The 26,623-nt window shown below is 41.8% G+C and overlaps 1 protein-coding gene across 3 annotated transcripts in view; it reads right to left on the reverse strand.

Moving 5' to 3' along the window:
• Positions 1-26,623, reverse strand: part of LOC136886459 (phospholipase A2) — a 35,993-nt gene that overhangs the window by 6,409 nt on the left and 2,961 nt on the right. For 2 of the 3 annotated variants that reach the window (XM_067159245.2, XM_067159243.2), the window contains exons 1-4: positions 24,990-25,054; positions 12,217-12,343; positions 9,535-9,694; positions 3,728-3,892 (exon numbers count right to left, since the gene is read on the reverse strand). In XM_067159245.2, coding sequence (XP_067015346.2) covers positions 3,728-3,892; positions 9,535-9,694; positions 12,217-12,343; positions 24,990-24,995 — 458 coding nt within the window. In that variant the 5' untranslated portion in view covers positions 24,996-25,054. Of the gene's footprint in view, positions 1-3,727; positions 3,893-9,534; positions 9,695-12,216; positions 12,344-24,989; positions 25,055-26,623 lie in introns of those variants that run through there. The other variant, XM_067159244.2, reaches the window with a different exon arrangement.

The following is a 26,623-nucleotide window of genomic DNA, read 5'->3' on the forward strand; positions in this document are numbered from 1 at the left end:
GGAGTGACCGGGATTTGAACCACGGAACCTAGCGGTGAAAGGCCAGCGCGTGCTGCCTGAGCCACGGAGACTTTTTGTCAGAGTAATCTATATATATAAGCGTTTTGTCTGTACATTGCTCAGAATTTTAAAAGAATGGTATTTTTTGTATCAGTCGTGTCCATAGGAACAAGGAAATGCAATTTTTAATTTTCCATCGCGTCTGTCAGTATGTATGTATATATGTATGTATGTACGGGCATTACGAGAAAATGGCTGAACAGACTTTAATGGAAATCGCTGTGTAAAGTCGGGGAATGAGCCACTACAATTTAGGCTATGAATAATGTTATTCGCGCTGAGTGAAATGGTTGTTTAGGGGAAGGCCTAAAATTCTCATATTCTCAAATATCTATCTTATTAGTGGTCCTTTCGATAAATACCATTATCTGCGCACTTTTTAGGGATAGATTTATGTACGGGTTTGAGGAGTAAGGAGGGAGCTCTCACGGTTCCGTTAGTACTGCCAACTGAATGGAAATGAAATATGAATTGAATCGATAATATGATGATCGATATGAATTTTCTAAACCTTTGTTATCTTAAGCCAACGACTGTGTCACAGACACGCTATATAACATTTCTGGATGCGAATCTTATTCCTAGAGTGAATTCTGTAGTTTGACTTTGCTGTGTAAATAACAACAGTACTAGTACGTAAAGTGTACGCCAGATGTCGCACAGTGATGCATAAGCGATTCATAGTTTGTGTTTCAAAGGTTGCCAGTACGAATCTCGAAGATTGCCGAGGTCGACTGATTCAGCACTAGGGTGTAAATCAATCGCTAAAAGGTGCGCAGATAATACATAACGAAGGATATATAGAATTAAATTTCCGATCATTTATGCCTTATACATGTTTAGCGTACTGGCTATGATAACTGAGAAATTCATTAATTTCGATTTTTGTTGCTATGTCCATGTCAACGCCGAACGTTGCTAACATGAAGATATTGTTCAGTCGTGCTTACTGGCGAGGGTTTTTGTCATGATTGTATTAAGGTGTGAAAGCGCGTGGTCATGGCTCCATATCCACAAGAGAAAATGCGAGAATGATTATAAAAATGAGACATAAACGTAAAGGAACACCCTTTAAGGAAAACGATCGCTTGAAGAATACGAGAAGAGGAAGTCATGAAGGAAGATGCCCTAATTCGTATCACAAAGTTGGAAGAAAACTATACTCCGCACAGCTTTACTTCTAGATTGACGTTTTGGCCGATTTTGGCTCTGTCTGGTGGCTATGTGTTGAAACATAGACATCCAACCAATCCCCAGCTGCCATTCATATCGACTTATTTCGGCAGCGTGTGATCAAATACAGTAGAGACAATACGCGACACTCGGCGAGATATCGAGGGACAGCGATTAGAGCTCTATCTAGCGGAGTGACCTGAGAGTTACTGATTCTGTCATAAGAGCACGTATATTTGTTTGTGAAGTTTTTGGCGTTATTTATGCGTTTGCATTAAGTTGACATAAGTAAATAGTAGCGTGTGTCATTCCTTTATATCTCCTCTCAATATGAGTGGAAAGATTTGTGCTGCGTTTGGCTGCAATAACTATGAAGTGCAGAAGGATTCGCGGTCTTTCTTCCGTTTCCCTCGTGACAAGAAAATGTAAGTAAATATTGTGTTTGCATATATATTCCTCCAATTACAAAGAGATTTGTATAGTATTTCCTAAACTCCTGATCTGCGCAACCCACATTTTAACTGGCTTAAAATATAATACGCTTATTTTATTGTATAGTGCAGCAGTTAGCCTTCAATGCCGATGTGTTGTTGTAGGTGTGATCTGTGGGTTTGATTTATTTCAGGAAAATACATATGCATATGTGTGTGGCTGGTTGTGTTCCAAGTTACCCCATTTGGAATGCCGTAATGCGTTGTCAAGCACTGAAGAAAATATGGGTGATTTAAGAAATGTACGTACTTTGTTGAAACAATATGATGATGCAAATTTGCTTTACCCTAATGAAATGGCATTATGGCAAGTATTGCTTAAAGGGAAAGTTTGAATGTTTCTGAGGCTAAATTTATAGATTTTCTTTCTGTTAGTAGGCTTCAGGTTAAAAGGAAAATTGTTCATGCATCATTGCATCATGTGTGTAAGGAATGTGCTGATATTTTGGTTGACAAGTGTTTTAATATGATGATACAATGCTTTTAAATGAGAAAAGAAACAAATCTAACCGTGAACGTTCAGGCAGGAATGCTAAAGCTAAAAAAAGTAATGCATAAATGAAAGATCAAGCCCTTTCGCAGCAGTCCATTTCATATCTTGATTATATGTCTAATTTCAGTCTTTAAATAATAACCTGTTAAATAATTCTTCATTCATTTATCCAGAATTGCTTTAGCAACTTTGAAGTTAATATCTTAGTAACACTTTCTTTCCAGATGTAATTTATTTATCCATTTCTGTATATACATTTCCATTGATATTTGAATTTAGCGCGAATTTTCAGGTCACGCCACCAGGAGCGCCACTTGCGACTTATCTCCCATTTTAACAAGGCTAAATCCGGAAGTGTCGCGTATTGTCTCTACTGTATCTGGTGGGATCGCGAAACCTAGTTGCCAACTCTAATATTTACATTCAGCTCGTGGTTAACCTATCTCGCTCAGCGTGTAATGTATTCGATACGGTTCGCGATCTTTTACATTTTCCTTCAGTAATTTTTGTTTTTCACATTAGTCTTTATCTCTCTAGTATAGCGTAGTTTACAGTTTAGCATAGTATAAGTTAGTAAAATACAGGTTTAGTGGTTGAGTGTATACAAATAGCTGTAGTTTTATTTACGTCCGTGTATTGGTTAGTGTGCTTAGTTCGTGCGTGTTTAGAATGCCTCAGTGTAGTTCGGAAAAACAACTGGCAGGAAAGAGACTCTGTGGTCAGTGGAGTGTTCCCTTTGTAGGCTATAACCTCCTTTCTGTGCCAGCCACTGGCGGTGAGTGATGTGTTATTTTTTCATTCTCCCTTATTCTTATTAATGTATTTTCTTTTTAGTGTCGGATGTTGTTGTAATGTGTAGTGTTTGTGAATTTCGTTCCAATCCCGATTCATTAGCGTTCCTGAGTACGGTATTACGTTTTACGAGGGCTGTTTACCGCGGTCGTATTGCATCAGCTGTTCTTGCGGCGGTAGTGCACTGGCAACAGAGGTAAGGCGATGCTCATTTGTTTCGCGAAACGTCAATTTAGAAGTAAAGACGTGCGCAATATAAATGTGAAAGACTATAATATCGGAAGCTCATAAAATTGAACAACAATAACATTACATTGACCATCGTTTTTTGCGATGTGCTTTGTCTCCTCCGCTACCGTTCATCTCTGATGCATAACGAGTAAAACAGCCTGTGTGAATACTGGCGGGAAATAGCTGGGGAATCTGGTAAATTTCTTCTTTTAGCATGTCATTCCTCTGGATCATAAATTGGTACGTAACACACTGGTTCATCACAGTATTCAAGGTATTCGATGCTGAGGTGCTGACTGGAATGAGCAGCGTGCAACCTTAGCGGAATAATGGCAGAAGTGTTCACGGCTATCTGCGGCCTGCTCATTCTGTAGCGAATCACGGGCATGTCAGCTAGTAATTGTATAAAATCAAATACGATGGGTATTGCAACTGCAATAAATACTTATTGTATCAATGTTTAATTTGCAAAATGTAGTGGACTTACTTGTGTTTCTCGGTGCACTTCACGATGGGATACTCTTCCTTGAAACATTGAGGTCCCACCACATTGAAGTAAGCTATTCCTATCTGAGGTGCTATCGGGGACTTTGTACTTCTCATCACATCCTTGAGACACTGGAAGAATCTGTCGTCACAATCGCAGTGCGACCTGCAACAGAATTGTGAAGGTGATACACCTTTCAATAGCTTACGCGTTGTAAACATCAGATTGTTTATGCTTAGCAATCAATCAATCAATCAATCAATCAATCAATCAATCAATCAATCAATCAATCAATCAATCAATCAATCAATCAATCAATCAATCAATCAATCAATCAATCAATCAGTCAATCAATCAATCAATACGAATCTGCATTTAGGGCAGTCGGCCAGGTGGCAGATTTCCTGTCTGTTGTTTTCCTAGACTTTTCTAAAATGATTTCAAAGAAATTGGAAATTTATTAAACATCTCCCTTGGTAAGTTATTCCAATCCCTAACTTCCCTTCCTATAAATGAACATTTGCCCCAGTTTGTCCTCTTGAATTCCAACGTTATCTTCATATTGTGATCTTTCCTACTTTTATAAACGCCACTCAAACTTATTCGTCTACTAATGTCATTCCACGCCATCTCTCCGCTGACAGCTCGGAACGTACCAGTTAGTTGAGCAGCTCGTCTTCTTTCTCCTAATTCTTCCCAGCCCAAACTTTGCAACATTTTTGTAACGCTACTCTTTTGTCGGAAGTCACCCAGAACAAATCGAGCTGCTTTTCTTTAGATTTTTTCCATTTCTTGAATCAGGTAATCCTGGTGAGGGTCCCATACACTGGAACCATACTCTAGTTGGGGTCTTACCAGAGATTTAGATGCCCTCTCCTTTACATCCTCACTACAACCCCTAAACACCCTCATAACCATGTGCAACGATCTGTACCCTTTATTTACAATCCCATTTATGTGATTACCCCAATGAAGATCTTTCCTTATATTAACACCCACATACTTACAATGATCCCCAGAAGGAACTTTCACCCCATCAACGCAGTAATTAAAACTGAGAGGACTTTTCCTATTTGTGAAAGTCACAACCTGACTTTTAACCCGGTTTATCAACATACAATTGCCGGCTGCCCATCTCACAACATTATGGAGGTCACGTTGCAGTTGCTCACAATCTTGTAACTTATTTATTACTCTGTACAGAATAACATCATTCGCAAAAAGCCTTACCCCTGATTCCACTTCTTTACTCATATCGTTTATATATATAACAAAATATAAAGGTTTAATAATACTGCCTTGAGGGATTCCCCACTTAATTATTACAGGATCAGATAAAGATTCGTCTACTCTAATTCTCTGAGATCTATTTTCTAGAAATATAGCAACCCATTCAGTCACTCTTTTGTCTAGTCCAATTGCACTCATTTTTGCCAGTAGTCTCACATGATCCACCCTATCAAATGCTTTGGACAGGTCAATCGCGATATAGTCCATTTGACCTCCTGAATCCATGATATCTGATATATCTTGCTGGAATCCTACAAGTTGAGCTTCAGTGGAATAACCTTTCCTAAAACCGAACTGCCTTATATCGAACCAGTTATTAATTTCGCAAACATGTCTAATATAAAAAGAAAGAATGCCTTCCCTTCAAATAAATTATACACCAACAAACTTTTATACATGAAACATTGAGTTCCAAGAAGGAATCTAGAATTAGATTTCTGTGTTTGTGAATATTAACGTAGGATTGCCAGGCGTTTCAGAGACGCTGATTGCTACAGAAGGTCGTTTCGGAATTCTGGTGAAGAGTTTGAAGGTCGCTGGTGGCACTGTTAACAACTTGAGCCAACACCACCTACATAATACACTGACTGACAGAGCAAATGCAACACCAAGGAGTGGTTCGAAAGGGATGAAAGTTGGGGAAAAAACAGAGACGGCACGGACGAATAATTGATGTTTATTTCAAACCGATATGCAGGTTACACAATGCGCACGGCATCGACTCAGTAGGATGTAGGACCACCGCGAGCGGCGATGCACGCAGAAACACGTCGAGGTACAGAATCAATAAGAGTGCGGATGGTGTCCTGAGGGATGGTTCTCCATTCTCTGTCAACCATTTGCCACAGTTGGTCGTCCGTACGAGGCTGGGGCAGAGTTTGCAAACGGCGTCCAATGAGATCCCACACGTGTTCGATTGGTGAGAGATCCGGAGAGTACGCTGGCCACGGAAGCATCTGTACACCTCATAGAGCCTGTTGGGAGATGCGAGCAGTGTGTGGGCGGGCATTATCCTGCTGAAACAGAGCATTGGGCAGCCCCTGAAGGTACGGGAGTGCCACCGGCCGCAGCACATGCTGCACGTAGCGGTGGGCATTTAACGTGCCTTGAATACGCACTAGAGGTGACGTGGAATCATACGCAATAGCGCCCCAAACCATGATGCCGCGTTGTCTAGCGGTAGGGCGCTCCACAGTTACTGCCGGATTTGACCTTTCTCCACGCCGACGCCACACTCGTCTGCGGTGACTATCACTGACAGAACAGAAGCGTGACTCATCGGAGAACACGACGTTCCGACATTCCCTCATCCAAGTCGCTCTAGCCCGGCACCATGCCAGGCGTGCACGTCTATGCTGTGGAGTCAATGGTAGTCTTCTGAGCGGACGCCGGGAGTGCAGGCCTCCTTCAACCAATCGACGGGAAATTGTTCTGGTCGATATTGGAACAGCCAGGGTGTCTTGCACATGCTGAAGAATGGCGGTTGACGTGGCGTGCGGGGCTGCCACCGCTTGGCGGCGGATGCGCCGATCCTCGCGTGCTGACGTCACTCGGGCTGCGCCTGGACCCCTCGCACGTGCCACATGTCCCTGTGCCAACCATCTTCGCCACAGGCGCTGCACCGTGGACACATCCCTATGGGTATCGGCTGCGATTTGACGAAGCGACCAACCTGCCCTTCTCAGCCCGATCACCATACCCCTCGTAAAGTCGTCTGTCTGCTGGAAATGCCTCCGTTGACGGCGGCCTGGCATTCTTAGCTATACACGTGTCCTGTGGCACACGACAACACGTTCTACAATGACTGTCGGCTGAGAAATCACGGTACGAAGTGGGCCATTCGCCAACGCCGTGTCCCATTTATCGTTCGCTACGTGCGCAGCACAGCGGCGCATTTCACATCATGAGCATACCTCAGTGACGTCAGTCTACCCTGCAATTGGCATAAAGTTCTGACCACTCCTTCTTGGTGTTGCATTTGCTCTGTCAGTCAGTGTATATAGGTGGTGTTGCTTGAGTACGTCAAAGCGGGGAGTGTGTGTAGAGTTTCGTCACATTAGGTGCAACAATGACGAAGCGGGTTGATCCTTACTGGCAGGGCTACATAACAGCCCTTTACGATTCTAAATATAGCTATTCTGCAATCCAAGGAACGGACAAGAATCGCGATTTCTTGATATTAAAAAAACGGGATCAGTGTATTGAATAAAAAAGGCAAATGCCAACTGGGCTTAATGCCAGAGGGGGGGAAACAGGCAAATCCACGACCAGCCACGGGCCGTTCACCATAAGTGGTGAGGAAAGTGGAGGCCCTTGTCTCAGGTGGACTATCGCACGTAAGTTGGCGTTGTCTGTTTCAACAGTTGACACACGGACCTGCAATTAGAAAAGCGGCATAAGCACCGAGTTCACAAGCTGTTGCCTCATCACATTTCGGTATGTCACACTAACTCAAGAAAGCTATATGAGGGCAATCGGGCAGGGGATAGATGGAAAAATGTTGTGACATTAGACGAAGCATGTATGTTCCTGGTTACGTGAATGATTGTGATCCACGAAATATCACTTTAATATTTGTCACCAATGGAAGAAATTAATTGCTTTTACTCAAATAAAGTCTCAAATAGGAGGTTGATTAAGAAATAATACGAAATATTTTATTTTGGAGAATACATACTTTACTGCCTTACAACTACTGTTTCTGCTACGTCGCAGCGCTTCCGTAAGTGTTTTGTTTGTCTAACACTGTCATGTGTGATGTCTTTGCTCACTGAAGTTCTCTGGTGTCGTTTTATCGATTTTTCTCATTTGATGTAATTTGAAGGGCTGTCATTTCATGTGCCCTAACTGATTCATTAAACAATTTATTGGCCCAGGGATCATGCTATTTTTCTTTCAACAAAATACTCGCGCTCGACATATGGAGCACCCCTGGACCTCTAGAAAGAAACAAAAGACGCCGCGAGCAGTAAAATGCAACATAATGGAGTCCTGTTTACAGCCCGTAAGTGCGTATACATATTTCTCGCTAGTAACGACGGTATTTCTTAATCAGCCTCCGATTTGAGACTTTATTTGAGTAAAATCAATGGTTATCTTCCATTTGTGACAGATATTACAGTGATATTTCGCGGATCACAATCATTCACATAACCTGTGTTCCTTAGTAACTGTAACAAAGCCTGCTCGCTTTACTACCGCCCTAGAGAAGAATGCCAGGTAAGTTAACCATTCCCCGTGTAACTAATAATATGAAGGTGAACTGTACATACTGTCAGCAAGAGGTTTTAACACCCATTTACAACACAGATACCCCAGCACGTTAAGGGAGGACGAAAAATCACGTATGGATTCATCAAGATAAAACATCCAACCTCACCTCTTGTTCGACTCATCTATTCTTAGAGTCAATGGAGATGGAAACTGGAATCCGTGCAATTCCTTTTACTGACTGACATTCCGGTGAAGGCACCCCATGGGTCACCCATGGACTTTTGTGCATTTGGACCCCTAAAAAGGGCTTTTAGGAAATAGACGTCTACGCACTATCAATGACCTCTGAACAGCTTGTCAGGAGGAGTGAGATAAGATAGACACGCTTGCCGTGGGAAAAAGTCTGCTGCAATGGAAATTACGTTGTCGGGCTATAGCTAGGTTTCCATTTGAGCACAATCGTTGGCGGATACATGGCTTTTCAGAAGCTAATTACCTTGTAAACATCGTCACCAGAGATCCCGAACGACCTTATGTAGCCATTATATAGTTTGTACGCAGTCGCACAAAAAGTGGAAAGAAGGGAAAAAACAACATATGTCTATGGCGCTCTTGGAGGTTGAAGTTTAGAGTGAGTTTTAAAAGGAAAAAGAAAAGGAATTCCTAATTTAACTCGGCTTGTAACCAATATTCTTTTGAGATAAAGAAGTAAAATGTTCCATTGACTTTAAATTGAGCCAAGAGCCAGAATATTAATAATTATATTACAGTCCGCCTCTGTGGTCTAGTGGGTAGTGTGATTAGTTGCCACCCCCTGAGACTCGCGTTTGATTCCCGGCTCTGGCACGAAATTTAAAAACTTGTACGAGGGCTGGAACGGGTCTACTCAGCTTCGGGAGTTCAACTGAGTGGAGGGGTGTTCGAGTTCGATTCCCACCTCAGCCATCCTCGAAGAGTTTTTCCCGTAGTTTCCCACTTCTCCTCCAGGCAAATGCCGAGATGGTACCTAACTTAAGGCCAAGGCCACTTCTTTCCCTCTTCCTAGTCTATCCCTTCCGATCTTCCCATCCCCCCACTAGACCACTATTCAGCATAACAGGTCAGACCACCTGGGTGATGTACTAGTCCTCCTCTCCAGTTGTATTCCCCGACCAAATTTCTCATGCTCCAGGACATTGCCCTTGAGGTGATAGAAGTAAGATCCCTCGCTGAGTCCGAGGAAGAAAAACCAACCCTGGAGGGTAAGCGGATTAAGAAAGAAAGAAAGAAAGAAAGAAAAGGAAGAACAAGTTACTTGAACTCACTTGGTGAAGGGTCCTTTGTTGACGAGTCCGTGCTTCGAGCCCCAGCCGGGGATGTTATCCGGGCAGATGTCGTGTTCTCTGCAGCATGAATCGGAGCCCTTGAACAGACCCACATCCTCGAGGCTCTTGGCTCGATCCCCGGGCCCACACCACAGGGTTCCTAAACAACAGAAACATCACTGTGCAGGTTCATTGTTGTGCCGGCAGACATCCGTCCAGAAAAACAACAAGGCGCTAAAACTAATCGGAAGGAAAAAGCCGAGGCAGCATAGTGCCCAGGGGTCCAGGGTTTTAGAATTATTGAGTGTGCTTTAACTCACAGTCCTACCGAGCAATGGGTTGCGCGGCTCGGGAGATAGTAAGTTCGAACTGCACTGCAGGAAGCCCTGAAGATGGTTATCCGTGGTTTCCCATTTTTAGATGAGGAAAATGCTGGGGCTGTACCTTCACTAAGGCTACGGTCGCTTTATTCACACTCCTAGCCCTTTCCTATCCCATAAAACCTGTCTGCGTCGAAGGCACGTAAAGTGACTTGTAAAAACGCACAGTTCAAAAAGAGGAACGGCGAAATTTAACCCTCATGAAAGTGCAGTTCTAGGTATTTTTGAATGAGCAATACTTGATGGAAAAGAAGATCTACAGACCTTCCTAAATGCTTTCACAAAAGCAAGCAAGAGCAACAGTCTAGCCACAACATCCAAAATACACAGATATTGCATCAATCTGCAATGCTACTGCTCGTACCATGATAGTACATGACGAGATCTTGCAGAAAATTCAAAACTCTGCTTACCTTGTTAGTCACCTCTCAGCAAATGTTAATATAGATGCTGAAATTCAATACTATGTGAAACTGTGCTAGTCTACGACGAAGGATCTTTGATAAGCGTAACATCAGTACTCAGACAAAACTTCATGTGTACCAGGCTCCTTTATGACCACATACATGAGGGTCATACAATTCCCCGAGAAATATTTTTTTAAATATTTCTATCCATAGTTACTTTCAGCTCCGTCTTCTCCCGTTTTATTCTTTTATTTCTGGCATTCATATACACCTTCTTATTATTTCTCCTTCCACTTTACTCCTCCCTTTATATTTTGTTTTTTATTCGTCTTTTTCGACGAGTCCTCCCTCCTTTTCTTCTCCTCCGAACTTTCTGATTCTTCGTCTTTTTCGCCCCTCGTTTATTCCTACGTTGCGTTCTTTAAAATTCACGTGGGTTTTACGTGATGAAAATCTACGGCCTTGTTCGAGCTCCACGATATCAACTTGAAACTCGCTTTTCATCAGTACCTGTGATAATCTTTTCTCGGCATTGAAGAACGCCTGCTACAGCAGGGTTATGAAACCCGCCGTGCACTCGCCCTCACGACCTCCTGTAGTCATTTAGTGTACTTTACGTTTGCATAAGTCACCTTGAGAGCGATGAGGTGTTTTCGCAACAATTATTAAATAAACACGTCCGTGAAGTGCGGTGCAGTTAAAATTGAGAACAAGGCGATTACAAACTAATTGTTTACATAGCCGTGGCCTTCTTAGACAGTCTCAGCCCAGCATTAGAGCGTGGGTTGACAACCACGGTTCTTTCCTTCCAATTATCCTCACTTTCATCTATCCTACCCTTTGGTCAACTCTTGTTCAATCCCGACTGCGATCGTATTGGTTTTCTGAGGCCTAGGGAGAGTTTCATTTTCAGGACCTTCGTGATGCTTCTCTTTCTTTAGCCGTTACCTTCATTTTTCGAAGTGTCGGATCTCTTCCTTTTAAAGTAGACTTACGTTCCTCTACAACAGGAACACGGAAAGAAAAATGTCAAGACTCTTGTTTGGGTAGTCCGCGTACATCGGTGAGAGTATTTAACTTTCGATTATATTTACTGTCTCAGTTGAAAAAAATTGAAAATCTGAAACGTACTTTTAATGAAATAGCGCTTCAAAGTGAGAAAAAATTTGTGTAAATACGTGACGTCACACGCATACTCTGTTATAAGATGGCGCTGTGTTGACTCGCGCGCTTAGCTGGAGTTTAGGTGTCGTTATGAATACATTGTAGTTAGTTGTACAGAATAACAAATTGAATAAGGAAAAGAAAGATCTACGTCGCAGGCCTTGGTCGCCAAAGATGCCGCGGCTGTGGATTTGTATAAATAGAGTGTGTTGAAATATAAAGCGTTCTGTCAGTGACGTCACATTAGTCATTACCGTAGGGTTTGGTCCTAAAGATGCTCGCGACTACAAGTGAAATCCTTGGCTTAGAGTTTCAGTTTCTCCTTGGTATAACATTAAGTTTTATTTATTGGAAGACATACTCATGGTCATTAGCTTTTGGCAAAGGGAAACGTTTCTTTATTTTGTACATTTTAGAAAGAATAATTTTAGATGTATAGAATTATTGGTGTATTTTCACATGTAAACCCTTCGGGTTTAATTAAATCTGACGCTTTTGGTTCGTCCTCTAGAATAGCTGATTCTGAAGAATTCTAGAAAATTGTAAGTGAATCAACGAAGTAAGCTATGGAATATGGGGTCAAAGAACAGATGTGAGATTTCTACTGAGCATTAAATTACTATCAACTTCTTATTCCATATTAAACACGGTATGTTTATCGGTATTTTGAAGTTCTTGGGACTGAAAAATAGAACTGTGGAAGCACTTGACTCACTGTACGAAGAACCTACCTGGAAAGATGGGTCTAAGGGCGTCCTTGAACTGCTCCAGGAAGCGGTCCTCCAACTGGCGGACCAGCGAGTGATTTAAACAGGACACGCCGACCAAGACGTGGGTGAGCTGAAGAAGCAGCCGCAGCTAGAAGAAAGTAGAACAGTTTCTTGGTAATAACCAGAGATAGGAATCTCATGTTGTGTTCGTCTTTGACGGCGTGATAGCTCGTGGCCAGTGACGCGATACCACGTGATCACTAGAGCCCGGATGTTTAAGGCTGTAATAGGTTAGAAGGCAAACACACTAAAGCAAATACAAGTATACTCTACCCGGACAACAGTTATGTCATGAGGTTTGCATAAACAATAGGGTCCTGTCCTATTCGAACCCCTAAAATTTATGTTACTCTCGCTACACTGCAGAAGAGCCGCTAGACAACAACTACTACCAGGTAAGTTGATTTGCATTCTTACATATTACTGCCTAAACATCCGGAGTCTAGTGATCACAAAGTTACGATAATATGCCGAATGTCAGACATGGCGGTATCTTACGCGACTTCAACAATGGCCAGATTATTGGGACCTGGAGGTGCGATGCCAGTATCTCGTCAGTAGGAGCTCTTCTTGACTGTTCCCGTACGGTGCAGGGCCCATAGACCGTGAGTGTACGACATGGCGAGATGCATCGCTGTTCGCGGTCGAGGTTTACATCGTGGTGTTGTGCTATTATCGTTAGTGAACAATGCATTCAAGTGATAGTGAAAACAGTGATTCATTGTGCTCAAGCACAAGATGGTGGCTACTTTCAAATCATTCAAGCCATCAGTGGGGTTTCCATCCTATAAATCAAAGAAGGGAGGAGTTGGGAGAATACAACAACTCGTTTAAAGAAATGAAACACAATCTGGACATATTTAATTCCTACACGAGAATGTCCCTTGAGATATTCCGGTATTTAGAGTATATATAGTAATTACCACAGAAATCAAATTCTAGCAGAGGAAAGATTGGTCGTGACGATAATGTAAGATGCGTGCAGAATATGTACGGCCTAAAATCAAAATTTAAATGAAATATAAACAACTTATAATTGAGCAAGGTTAGTGAACTCTTTATTTTCTTTCTTATGTTTTCATCCTGCACAAGAGAAATCTATATATTAAACGAGTTTACCAAAAACAGCTTTGGCATATCCATCCGTCCGCCCGTTCTACTGGACCTATCTGCTTCATTTCTGTTTTATTCTTTCCAGAATTACCTGCCGGTGAATCATGAGACACTGATAGGTCTCTAAGTTCAACGAAATTTGAGTAATCATAAAATCAAATCATTCAATGATTCAGTTATTACAGGCGAAGATTTACCCTAACCCGCAATACATTCTGCACTTAGCAGGTTGCTAAGCGACCAACACTTTAATTAATATTCTGATATATGAGATTTTCATCCTTAGTAATGTGACTGCATGTTTGATTACTACCTGTGAAGCCAAAGAGTGTACACTTCTTCTGATGATTAAAGAATACTATTCTCTGCTAGATATGCTTTGATTGTCTGACCTTCCAGAGTTTCTGAATATACTCAACAGATGGGAGAACGTTCCTAATAACTTGCATGCTGCTCAGAGGAAACAGTCTACGTTCGCACAGACGGGAAGGTATCATGTCGACTAGCATTCTGTATGACCATCAATAAATCGCAAGGGCAAACTCTTGAAAAAGTGGGTGTCTACTAACCCGAACATGGTTGTGCTATCTCAGGCAAGATCGTCTGAAAATGTTAAGATCCCGATACGGCCGAATGGTCGAGGCGCAGTGTTTATTGTATGGAAAGAAGTGTACCAGTATTCAATGTTCACAAAACTACTGAATAGGGCAGGCAAAACAATATGAATGTTACAGGCATATCAAGAAGAGTTATCTGACCTATTTATAAGGAATACTGCCCAGGATAGGTCCACTATCAACTTTTTAATATCGTCTTCAGGTTGAGGTCTCTGTAGTTTAGTTTCAGCAACATTTTAAATTAATACTGTAACAATGTATTTTTAATTTTCGAAAGAATATTTTAAACAGTAATTGTAGGAACAATAGTTTTAGTAAACGTTAATTGTAAATCACACTACAACTCATGCTTTTTATTATCAAGTCTCTTGAGAACCTGTGTAGCAGAACCAGTTATACGGAGGTTCGTAGTGATGAGATGGTACAGATTGACGTAGTGAATGCTGTTCTATGTTGAGCCGACTGTTGCTGAGGGGAAGCAAGTTCAAAGAGTGTTCGTTGCACTTCCATTCGAAATACAAATTTTTCTCGAGGTGACAAGTTCTTCACGTGAGGAACAAGAGAAATGAAAATGCCTCCATCCCATAGAGCTGGAAAATTAAATACTGCGTCTGTTAATATTATCTGAACCAAAAATAACCTGTAACGCAGCAAGAGGATATTATAACAGCTCCAAAATTACACACAGAACCTTGGCTATATGGCTGGATATATCACGTGACCTCAGCCTAGACAAGCGAATCAGGAGCAAGCTACATCGATGCCTTCCTTTCTACAGAGATGGTTTCACAAACTTCTTGTCATTGCGTTAGAGCTCCATGTGATCCGCGAGGGTGAATGGTAGCGGGTATCTTCGACATGTTCGTACTCTTATTGTCCGTCTTGCCAGAGCAGTTCTCAGATGGCAGGAAAGACAGTACTCGGGGCAGGACACAGGCTTGTGGTCAGTTTTCGCGAGCCACGCACGAAGCAACATGTTAGATGAACTTTTAATTTACACAGATGCAGCATTAGCTTTGAGGTCAAAAGCTTAAAAGAAAAGGACTAGATCAAATTGGTTACTAAAAGTAGATAAACTCTCACGTATGCATTTTAAGAGAAATTTGTGACTTGAACCAGAGACATACATTCGTACCCAAATATCTTGCCTTTCAGCGCTCAGTCTGCAAGCCTCTGTGGATTTAATAATCGCCGCAACAATTCTCTATTTTTAACTAGTCCTGTGGTATCGTTTAGTTCTATACCTTTTATCTTTAAATCGTTAGAAACCGAGTCTAACCATCGTCGTCTTGGTCTACCTCTACTTCTCTTACCCTCCATAACCGAGTCCATTATTCTCCTAGGTAACCTACCCTCCTCCATTCTCGTCACATGAGCCCATCACCGAAGCCGGTTTATGCGTACATCTTCATCGAGTTCATTCCTAACTCAGCCTTTAACTCCTCATTCGGAGTACCCTCCTGCCATTGTTCCCACCTGTTTGTACCAGCAATTATTCTCGATAATTTCATGCTTGTTACTTCTAGCTATCACTCCCATAAAACGAAGTTGGTCTGGAAACAGGTCGATGTAAAGATAGTTATGTCCGGGAGCTGACTTCCTTCTTACAGAATACTGCAACTGCGAGCTCACTGTATTAGTTTCACTGCACCTTGATTGAAACTCACTACACTACAATCTTGGGAGAACACACATCCTAAATACTTGAAATGATGTGCCTGCTCCAGCTTTGTATCACCTATCTGACTTTCAGTTCTCTTCGATTTCTTACCTACTGACATCAATTTAGTCTTGGAAAGGCTGATTTTCATACCATCCTCATTGCGCCTGTGTTAGACTGCGGGCTTTTGGCACAATCTTCTATTAAGACCATGTCGTCAGCAAAGGTCAGATTGCTTAATATATGTTCATTTAACTGAATTCCTCCCTGCCACTTAATACCTTTCAGCAGATGATCCATGTAAACTATGAACAGCAGAAGTGAAAAATTACAGCCTTGTCTAATCCCTGTAAGTACCTTGAACCGCGAACTCATTCTGCCATCAATTCTCACTGCAGCCCAATTGTCAGCATAAATGCCTTTGATTGAGTTTAATAATCTACCCTTAATCCCATAGTCCCCCAGTACGGTGAAGAACTTTTTCCTCTGTACTCTGTAATATGCTTTCTCAAGATCTACGAAACATAAAGACACCTGTCTATTCCTCTCGTAGCATTTTTCAGTTACCTGACGGATACTGAAAATCTGATCCTTGAATCGTATGACTAGTACATATTTACACCTTCTTCACTTGTTAGCGCCCCAGAAGATCTTACAATAGCGAACTCTGGACACCACATTAGAGGCACTGCAACACATATTTAATCTCGAAGTACAATTATAAGTAATGTTCATTTACGCCATACGATAAATTAATAATCATTGTTATACAGTGAAAAAAGCAAGAGAGTGGATAAGAGAAGGAAAGATATGTGTCCCCCTCAATAATTATAAGGCGTTGCTTTGCTCCTCCGTGTACATTGCCCAGGTCTCACGACAGTACGATACGCTGGTCACTGCTTAGTTAACTAAGTTATTAGCGATATACTTTGTCCCTGAGGGAAATGACGTCAGGTGCGCTGATATCGATAACACAAAGAATAGAAATTGGTGGAAAATACTTCATAGAGTGACAATGAGGGCCGAAATTTCACGTCGCATTCCTCACACGTAGGAGAAGAAAACATGTTATGTGGACACGGGTGCGGAAATGTTAGAAGTCATTTTCTATAACTCTACGTAGTACATAAATAATGCGAAACGCACAGGAATAGAATGTAGCAGCATATCATATGAAACTCTTCCTCACATAAAAGGTTGAAAACGCCCTCCGTTAGCATTGAATTCGGATGCGTGAGCTGTGCTGGTACATGAGGTGACCGTAAAAAAATTATATAACAAATTCTTGGTTCAAAGTAATTACAGGGTTGGCCAAGCTGTAATCCCTGTTCTTTATAAAATGCAGAACTCCGCAACTTCAGAAGGCTCGCACCACGCTGGCTGAAGTCATGCGACTATTATCAATATTAATACTTTTTCTTTTTTAGTATTTGCTTTACGTCGCACCGACAGAGATAGGACTTACAGCGACGATGGGACAGGAGAGGCTTAAGAGTGACTAGGAAGCGGCCGTGGCCTTACTCAACATCAATCCCAGCATTTGCCTGGTATGAAAGTGGGAAAGCACAGAAAACCATCTACAGGGCTACCGACAGAGAGCTCCCAACCCACTATTTCCCGAACGCGAGCTCACAGCTGCAGAACTGTAACCTCACGGCCAACTCACTCGGGATTATTATTATTATTATTATTATTATTATTATTATTATTATTATTATTATTATTATTATTATATATAATTCGCTGGGGCCATCAAGGACCACGTTAAGTCTTGTTGCATTTGACACTGAACTTGGCCTTCTTTAGAGCCCAAATTTCCCTCATTCTTTGTGAGTGGGCCTGCTTACGCTCCACTGTCCAAGGGGCACCGTGTCTTCCCTTCGGCTGCTCGTCTCGGTTTAGCCCGTTCGTCAATATTTTCTTGCGGAAGAGATCTCTGTTAAGGGCGTCTTCAGCTGAGATATGTAGCATTTGCAGGTCTTCTTTGGTATTTCTAAACCAGGAAATTGTGGTTTTGGGGTTTGAATCAAAAAGTATTATTATTATTATTATTATTATTATTATTATTATTATTATTATTATTATTATTATTATTATTATTATTATTATTATTATTATTATTATTACAGCCCACTCAAACACGGACAGGCACTTAGCGGGCACTTTATTTTCTAATATGTATACATTACTTTCCCTTCTTCATGTCCGACTCGTTGGCTGAACGGTCAGCGTACAGGCCTTCGGTTCAGAGGGTCCCGGGTTCGATTCCCGACCGGGTCGGGGATTTTAACCTTAATTGGTTAATTCCAATGGCACGGGGGCTGGGTGTATGTGTTGTCTTCATCATCATTTCCTCCTCATCACGACGCGCAGGTCGTCTACGGGTGTCAAATAGAAAGACCTGCACCTGACGAGCCGAACCCGTCCTGGGATATCCCGCCACTAAAAGCCATACGACATTTCATTTCATTCCCTTCTTCATTCTCAGACACGAGTTCCGTCGCCAGAGATAACCAACTACTCCCGAGTCACACTGTACACCTGATGTGTATTATGCTTACGGAAAACATTGGGTCGTTTAAATAGTACATTAAATCACTCCTCCGTTTATATTGTAAAAAGCTCTTCCGTGCTTGTGTGCAAGTCATTGTGCAGGTGTTCATTCCCTGATGACAGCTTAAATTTAGCGTTAAAGTGAAAAGTAATAATAATAATGGGCCACCCAAGCATCTGTTGTACAGATACACTGAAAAAGTAACAGATGTGGCCAAAAAGACACGTTTAACCATCTACGGTTATACCTCAAGGATGAATCCAACAGACTGCCTAACCACCTTCTTACTTGCTGGAACAATAGAAAGATCGAGATGCCATGGCTAACAGCAGAGACCGTTCAACTCTCAGAAGGGATTCCAGGACAAACTACCACGAAAGAAGACAGGGAGAGAAGGAACAAGATAGTCAGAGGATGCGAGATTAGTGCGAAAACATCAAGGCTCACTGCATGCAAAAATTTAATGTCGTAGTCCTTAGGTCCGGTAAAGGAAGATGAAGAATTCCATACACGGCACAATTGCGAGCTCTACAAACATATAGAAAGGTTCTCTGATTGTTCTAGGAAAAGGAAAGAGGATCTCTATGGCTATATAGTTAAGACTGTCTCCCAAAAGACTGACCAATCGCCTGTTCATCTCCTGCCAAAACAAGAAGACTCGTACCACGTGGCTGACGGAAACTGAGGAGGCCATTGAAGAAGTGGAAATATCAGATCTTCAAGATCGATGGTCTGCAAGGGCGCCCATACCCGGGGGCAAGGTGGGGCCACGGCCCCCCTCTAGCTCTCAGGGAAAGGCAATAATCTAATGTAGTCAGGTGTTTTCCTTTCAAGAAAATGTTTTAAAAGTCAGTAAAAGCGGTAGTGCCGTCCACCACCAACAGGCAGCGGGTACCGTGGGTATTTCTACCGCAGAATACAAATCGCCATTCATCTTCCAAAATATTAAAATTACTACGTACCCCCAGGTCTGGGCCCCCCTCTAGAAACTGTCATATGGGCGCCCATGATGGTCTGTACGACACACCCTGAAAGAAGTCCATGGATTTCAGAAAAAAATCCCGAAGAAAGATATCCCCTGGACAGATGAAAGTAAGGAGTTACACCGGTAGAAAATGCAACAATACAGGGCAAATATTCGAAGTGCAACAATTGAATAAGTGTGGTCCAAAGTAGGCCCATTGGAAACGAGGAGAAGAATAATAATACGGTGCTGTATACAGGGTGGCGAAAGTCAAAGTGGCCCTGATGTTTTTTATAATGCTGACGCGGTATTGACCCTTGTTAACGGACAAGAGACCTGCCCATTACAGGGAATGTCTGCGCGTGCTCAACAAATAAGTTTCGTCTCGACGTTTTAGGATACAGATGAAGGTCCATTCCTTTTTTATGTTTCGATAGGACGTGGTGAAATGTGGTGTTACAGAAGAATGCTGAAGGTGAGATGGATAGATCGAATCACGAATGAAGAGACACTGAATCGAATTGGTGAGAGGAGATCGATTTGGCTACATTTGACGAGAAGAAGAGATAGAATGATAGGACACATCTTAAGACACCCAGGACTTGTTCAGTTGGTTTTTGAAGGAAGTGTAGGTGGCAAGAACGGTAGGGCTAGACCAAGGTATGAATATGACAAACAGATTAGAGCAGATGTAGGATGCAATAGTTACGTAGAAATGAAAAGGTTAGCACAGGATAGGGTGGCATGGAGAGCTTCATCAAACCAGTCTATGGACTGATGACTCAAACAACACAGGACGATCTCGTAATTACCACTTGCACTGACGTTGAGATTTTCAGACTTCCCTTCACTCGAGCAAAGTTTTCTGATGTTTGAACTCTTTTCGGAAAGTTACGGTTTTTATTCGCTGCAGAGCCCGTTTCATGCCATTTTGCCACTAAGTATTGCATTACAGACTTTGCTAAAACACTTCCACTCTTGAACTCTTGCGCACAGGTTTTCCCCGAATCGTGCTTCGCATAGCACGCTGTTTCATCGCGAGTACCATTTTGTGTTGTCAGTGACGTACTCAGGAGGTGACAGCAAGCGATGGGTGCATCGAAATCAGGGTTTCCAGCATTTCCTGTGACGGACAGTTCTCCTATTCATTAACGATGGTCAGTCAGACTGACGTATTTCCCGGGCCACATCCTTACTATAACAGCTAAATGCCCTCACAACCATGTTATTTGCTTTACGTCCCACTGACTTCTTTTACGATTTTCGGAGACGCTGAGGTGCCGGAAGGAGTTTTTTACGTGCCAGTAAATATGCCGACACTAGGCTGACGTATTTGAGCACCTACAAATACCACCGGACTGAGCCAGGATCGAACCTGTCAAGTTGAGGTCGGAAGGCCAGTGCCTCAACCATCTGAGCCACTCAGTCCGGCAAAACCATGTGAAGATCAATCCTTATATTAACACCTAACTACTGTCCGGCTCCATGGCTAAATGGTGAGCGTACTGGCCTTTGCTCACAGGGGTCGCGGGTTCGATTCCCGGCAGGGTCGGGAATTTTAACCATCATTGCTTCATTTCGCCGGCACGGAGGCTGGGTGTTTGTGTTGTGTTCATCATCATTTCATCCTCATTATGACGCGCAGGTCGCTTGCGGGAGTCAAATCAAGACACCTGCACCTGGCGAGCCAAACATGTCCCCGGACACTCCCGGCACTAAAAGCCATTCGCCATTTCATTTACGTAACTACTTAAACTGTTCCCAATGAGGTACTATTTTCTTTTCTTTTTTTTTTCTTTTTTTTTTGCTATTTGCTTTACGTCACACCAACACAGATAGGTCTTATGGCGACGATCGGACATAAAAGGCCTAGGAATGGGAAGGAAACGGTCTTGGCCTTAATTAAGAACAGCCCCATAATTTGCCTGGTGTGAAAATGGGAAACCATTGAAAAGCATCTTCAGGGCTGGCGACAGTGGGGTTCGAACCCACTATCTCATAAATGCAAGCTCACAGCTGTGTGACCCTATTCGCACGGCCAACTCGCCCGGTGAGGTACTATCAAACTAATTAAAATTTAGAGGACTTTCCTCTTGGTAAAACTTATACTGTAACGTGATTTCCCAGCTCGTTTAGCATTGTCTCACAACATTGTCTAGGTCTGTTGTTTCAGAATACTCTACTGTATAGAGTGTAATATCGCCCCAAATTCAGGGGTCGCTTCCTTTCCTCACCTAGCCCTGTCCTAAGACTTGTCCGTGCGAAGTAAAACAGATATAGAAGCATTATTTTATTAAGGGAACTTGATGGCTCCGTTACATATAAACCAGAGGTTTCGTTTGTTGTTTGTTCCCATCAGTGTGTTCCAGCTATCGTTCTCACCGTTACTTCTAACTTTGTTATGATAACGTGAGTCTATCCGGCTTTGAGTCGCGTACAACGAAGTCGGTCTGAAAACAGACCAATGTAAAAATAATTTCATCTTAGAACTCGGTTCTTTCTTCGAGATCCTGCTTTATCTTTGCTGCACCTTAATTCAGTTTCACTTACTGTACCTGTTCCAGCTTTGTATTCCAAAGTTGACATTCAGTTCCCTTAGATTTCTTACCGACCGACATCACTTTAATCTTCTAAAGGATAATGTTCATGTCATACTCACTGTGCTTATTTTAAGGCTCTAAGATATTAGACTGCAGGGTTTCAGCACAGTCCGCCATTAAGTCAAAGACGTCGATATTCCACCTCATTGAATGTGAACGCTTCTCTTTCACTAATTGCTCCCTGTAAACTATGAACAACACAGGTTACAGCTTTGTCTAACCCCTGAAAGTACTTCGAACCAAGAACACATCCAGTATAAATTATCACAGTTGCCCTGTTGTCATCATAAATATCTTTGACTGCCTGCAATAACCTGCCTATAATCCTATAATGACCCCATTCCGACTATCATCCTTTTCTCTTGGTACTCTGGCATGTGCTTTCTCTAGATCTACGAAACATAAACATCGCAGTATCGTAAGATATGAGTCCACCCAGCTTTCATTCCCGTACAAGAAAGTTGGTCTGAAAATAGATCGATGTAAAGATAGTTTCGTCTGGGATCTGATTTCCTTCTTATAGAATACTGAAAGTGCGAGTTCACTGCATTAGCTTTACTACACGTTCATTCAATCTCACTTACTATACTACAAACATCCTTAACACTTGAAATGATCTACCTGTTCCAGCTTTATATTCCCAAACTGACATTCAGTTCTCTTAGCCTCCTTCCCTACTTCATCACTTTAGTCTCGGAAAGGCTCATTTTCATGTCAAACTCATTGCACTCATATTCAAGTTCCAAGATATTAGACTGCAGGCTTTCGGCACAATCTGCCATTAAGACCAAGTCGTCAGCATAGGCCAGACTGCTTACTACATTTTCATTTAAGTGAATCCCTCTCTGCCTCTTTATACCTTTCAGCAGATGATCCATGTAAACTACGAACAGCAAAGGTGTGTAACCCCTGAAAGTACTTCGAACCAAGAACACATCCGCTATAAATTATCATAAGCATTTTTGATTGCCTGTATTAACCTTCCTAAAATCCCATAATGTCCCCATTCCGGCTTAACTCTTTTCTCTTGTAGTCTGACATATACGTTCTCTAGATCTATGAAAATCGAAGAATTTTTCAATTACTTGGTGCGTACTGAAAATCTGATGCTGAGACGTCCTCTGTGGTCTGAAATCACCTTCAAGTAAGGGTAGAAGAATTGTTGAGCATAATAAGCTCTGAAGAAGAGTTCATGGCGGTATCCGTAGTAGGGAGCCCTCGAAAAGCATGTCTGTGTTACAGTATGTAATAAAAAGGCAACATTAAAAATGGAAACATTATTTTGGAACTAATCACGCAGTCCTTACCAAAATAACTTGGTTTTTCATCTCAAGTAATCTTACTGCCTCTAACACGTATTATTTACAGAAGAATGGAAAGAAAAGTTGAAGCTGAGTTGCGAGAAGATCAGTTGGGGCTCAGAAGAAATGAAGGAATAAGTGAAGCAATCCTGACTTTACGTGTGATCTTAGAGGATCTAATTAAGGAAAAACAAGCCCAAGTACATGCGATTCGAAGATCTAAAAAAAGGCATTTGGTAATGTTGACTGGTGATTATATATATATACTGTCTATAAAAATCACTCTGCACTGATCGGAATCGAAGTATTTGAATAATAAGCAACAATGCAGGAAGGAGTCAGGCAAGCTGCAGTTTGTCCCCTCTCCTTTCCAACGTTTGTATAGAACAGACGGTAAGGAAAACAAATAGGCATAATCACAATCCAAGCAGAGGATATCAAAACTCTAAAATTAGCTCAGTAACAAAGGGAATAGAAGATGTTGAAATGTGGTGTTACAGAAGAATGCAGAAGGTGAGATGGATAAATCGAATCATGAATGAAGAGATACTGATAGGACACATCTTAAGACACCCAGGACTTGTTCAGTTGATTTTGCAGGGAAGTGCACGGGGTAAGAACGGTAGAGGTACACCAAGGTATGAGTATGGCAAGCAGATGTAGAGTGTAGCAGTTACGAAGAATGAAAAAGTTAGCACAGAATAGGGTGGCATGGATGGCTGCATCAAACTAATCTACGAACTGATGACCAACCAATAACAAAAATAATAATGATAAAATGGCCTCAGCGACTGTGATACGGACCTTGTGAAGTGGTGCCAAAGTGGAAATCTTCCTAGCAATTTCGACGCTCCGATGGTGGTGCTATCTAGCAGCGAAAGCGGAGTTCTACAGCAACGGATACTAAAGTGGAATTTCTTTTAAAACACACTGAAAACATCTCCAAGCAGATTAGAGCTTATGTAGGATGCAGTACTTACGTAGAAATGAAAAAATATAGCACATGTTAGGGTGGCATAGAGAGCTGCATCAAACCAGTGTATGGACTGATGGCATAAACAACAACAACAACTTGTGTGGTTTAGCAGTTAACGTCTTTTAGTGAAAACACAGGAAATGTTTAAATATCACACGGGAACGATAAGTGGAAAACCACTTTGAAATACCTGTGGACACGTTGCCTGATCAGTGAAGTAGCTCGACACTTGTTACACTCCTCCCTGTTCCCTTGCCGCGATGTTCCTCTGTTCTGTAAACTTTTCCCTTACAACAGACGTGCTGATTTCTATTTTCGAAAGACACCATTATATGAACCCTATGCAGCTTAAAGTTTCGGCACTAAGGAAGCCATATTTCACTGTCGACTCAGTTGAATGTAGCTTAATTGCTTTTCATTCTGTGGATCACACAAGTTAAATAACATATCTGTAAAAAAACATTATTAAACAAACAATGACAGGTGTGGTAAATGCTGGAGTAAAGAGAAAGGGAGTTAACATCATCACTGACTCACATGACACCCCGTAATGTAGAAAGTTGTATTGCAAGCGACAACGTGTTAATTTGCTTTTATTGCATGGTAGATATTTATTTATCATAAAGATTAGCATAAACTCCAGATTTCAAGTTCCTAAGTATTAAATATTAAAAATATTTGAGTGTGATTTGATAGAATCTGATGATGTTTCTTTCAAGAGCGAAACCTGTCATTCTTTATTTAGTAGTGTGTATGTTTATGTCTTGTTTAATAGCGTATGTTATAGAGTAAGATTTAACTTGTGTGTTCCACAGACTGGAAAGCAATAAATTACGCTTAAAATTTCCTCACTCAAATTGCTTTCTAAATTAGAAATAAATCTTTTGAATCTCTATTACGAATAGACACAGCCGTGAAGGCGATGAGCACCGGACGTGTGCGAACTCACCTGCATATCGCGAAGTCCCACGAGCACTGCGCTGTGTTGTAGGACCTAGCTTATGTCCCGTCCGGTGACCTTGTGATATGATAGTCGCACCCACACCTTCGTAGCGATACAGAGTCACACTACTCGCTCGTAAAAGCAAAAACTGCTCATCCGTATAATTATTGAAAAAACTACCATGCAATGAGAACAAATTCACCTGTTGTCGCTTGCCAAACAAATTCCTACATTACGGGGTGTCATGTGTATGGTGGTGAGTCAGTGATGGTGTTTGGCCCAAACATATACACACGTTCATTCAGAGAATAAACCCTTCCCCCATTAAGGACATGAAGACATTTAAGACTCTGGCTTTAAAGACCACATTTTTCGTTAACGACTCTGATAGATTGATTCTTGAGCAGAATTCTTTGAAGAAGTTAGGAATTGTTCCTTTTTCACCGATCATGAGGCCTATAACCTCGATGTTATCCAGCCCGTATTCACGTCGGTAGAAGGCGATAGTTGGTTCGTAGATGCTTTTCATTTCCTCGTGTATTTCACTGGGTTGGTTAGCGTCCGATTCAAACCGAGCCGTTGGATCAATAATATATCCATTGTTGTTATTTCTGAAGGCGATCATATCAATCCTACGGGTACTGCCGTTCTCCGACAACCTCTTCGTGTACTGTGCATCCAGCATCTCGCAATAACTGAGCGATAGAGCTTCGTGTGGCGTGGTGTCTAGTAAATTTAGATTTCGGAATTAGGAAGAAATTTGTCATGTCTTTTGTATGGCTGTGAATCTTGGACAATCGGAGGTCAAGACTGGAAGCGTTTCAGATGTGGGTCTGGAGAGGAATGTTATGGATTAAATGGATTGAAAAGAGAACAAACAAAATAGTTCTGAGAGAAATTTACGGGAAGAGAGAACTAATGCTAACGATACAGAGAAGAAGAGCTGAATTCACTGGCCATTTCTTACGACATAATGCATTTCTTACCAATCTGCTGGAAGGGAAAATCACGGGCTAGGAACGCCGAGGACGACCGAGGAAAAGATTCCTTCAAGATTTGTCACAGAATGTTCATTATGGTTCCTAATATGAAATGAAACGAAGAGCTGAGGACAGGAAGCAATTGTCTTCAGACATTGATGATGATGATGATGATGATGATGATGATGATACCTACTGTACTATTAAGCAGAATCTCTCAGTAGAATTCTGTATGAATAATGTTTTTAGTGTATAGAGAAGGCAAAATGAAAGCAGTTTTCTGTTGGCTGATCACGGTTTTAATGAATTTTGTTTGGTAAACACCAATTTTTTAATCACAGATTTTCGACACGCCGACATCGTAAGGCTTGGATTGTCTCGTTCCAATTTCAAACGTTCCCGACGTGCGCTCTCTGGTACAGTTGTCATTATCTCACATCCATACACACTGATGTTAACTTTATTTAGTCATAACTTGATGGGTTTTATAGGGCCTTAAAAATGGTTTTACTGATCGACTTGGGCATGCAGTTAGGCGCGCGGAGCTGTGAGATTGCATTCGGGCGATAGTGGGTTCGAATCCCACTTTTGGCAGCTCTGAATATGGTTTTCCGTGATTTCACATTTTCACACGAGGGAAATGCTGGGGATGTACCTTAA

The sequence above is a fragment of the Anabrus simplex genome, chromosome X (assembly GCF_040414725.1).
Source record: "Anabrus simplex isolate iqAnaSimp1 chromosome X, ASM4041472v1, whole genome shotgun sequence".
NCBI classification, from domain to species: Eukaryota; Metazoa; Arthropoda; class Insecta; order Orthoptera; family Tettigoniidae; genus Anabrus; species Anabrus simplex.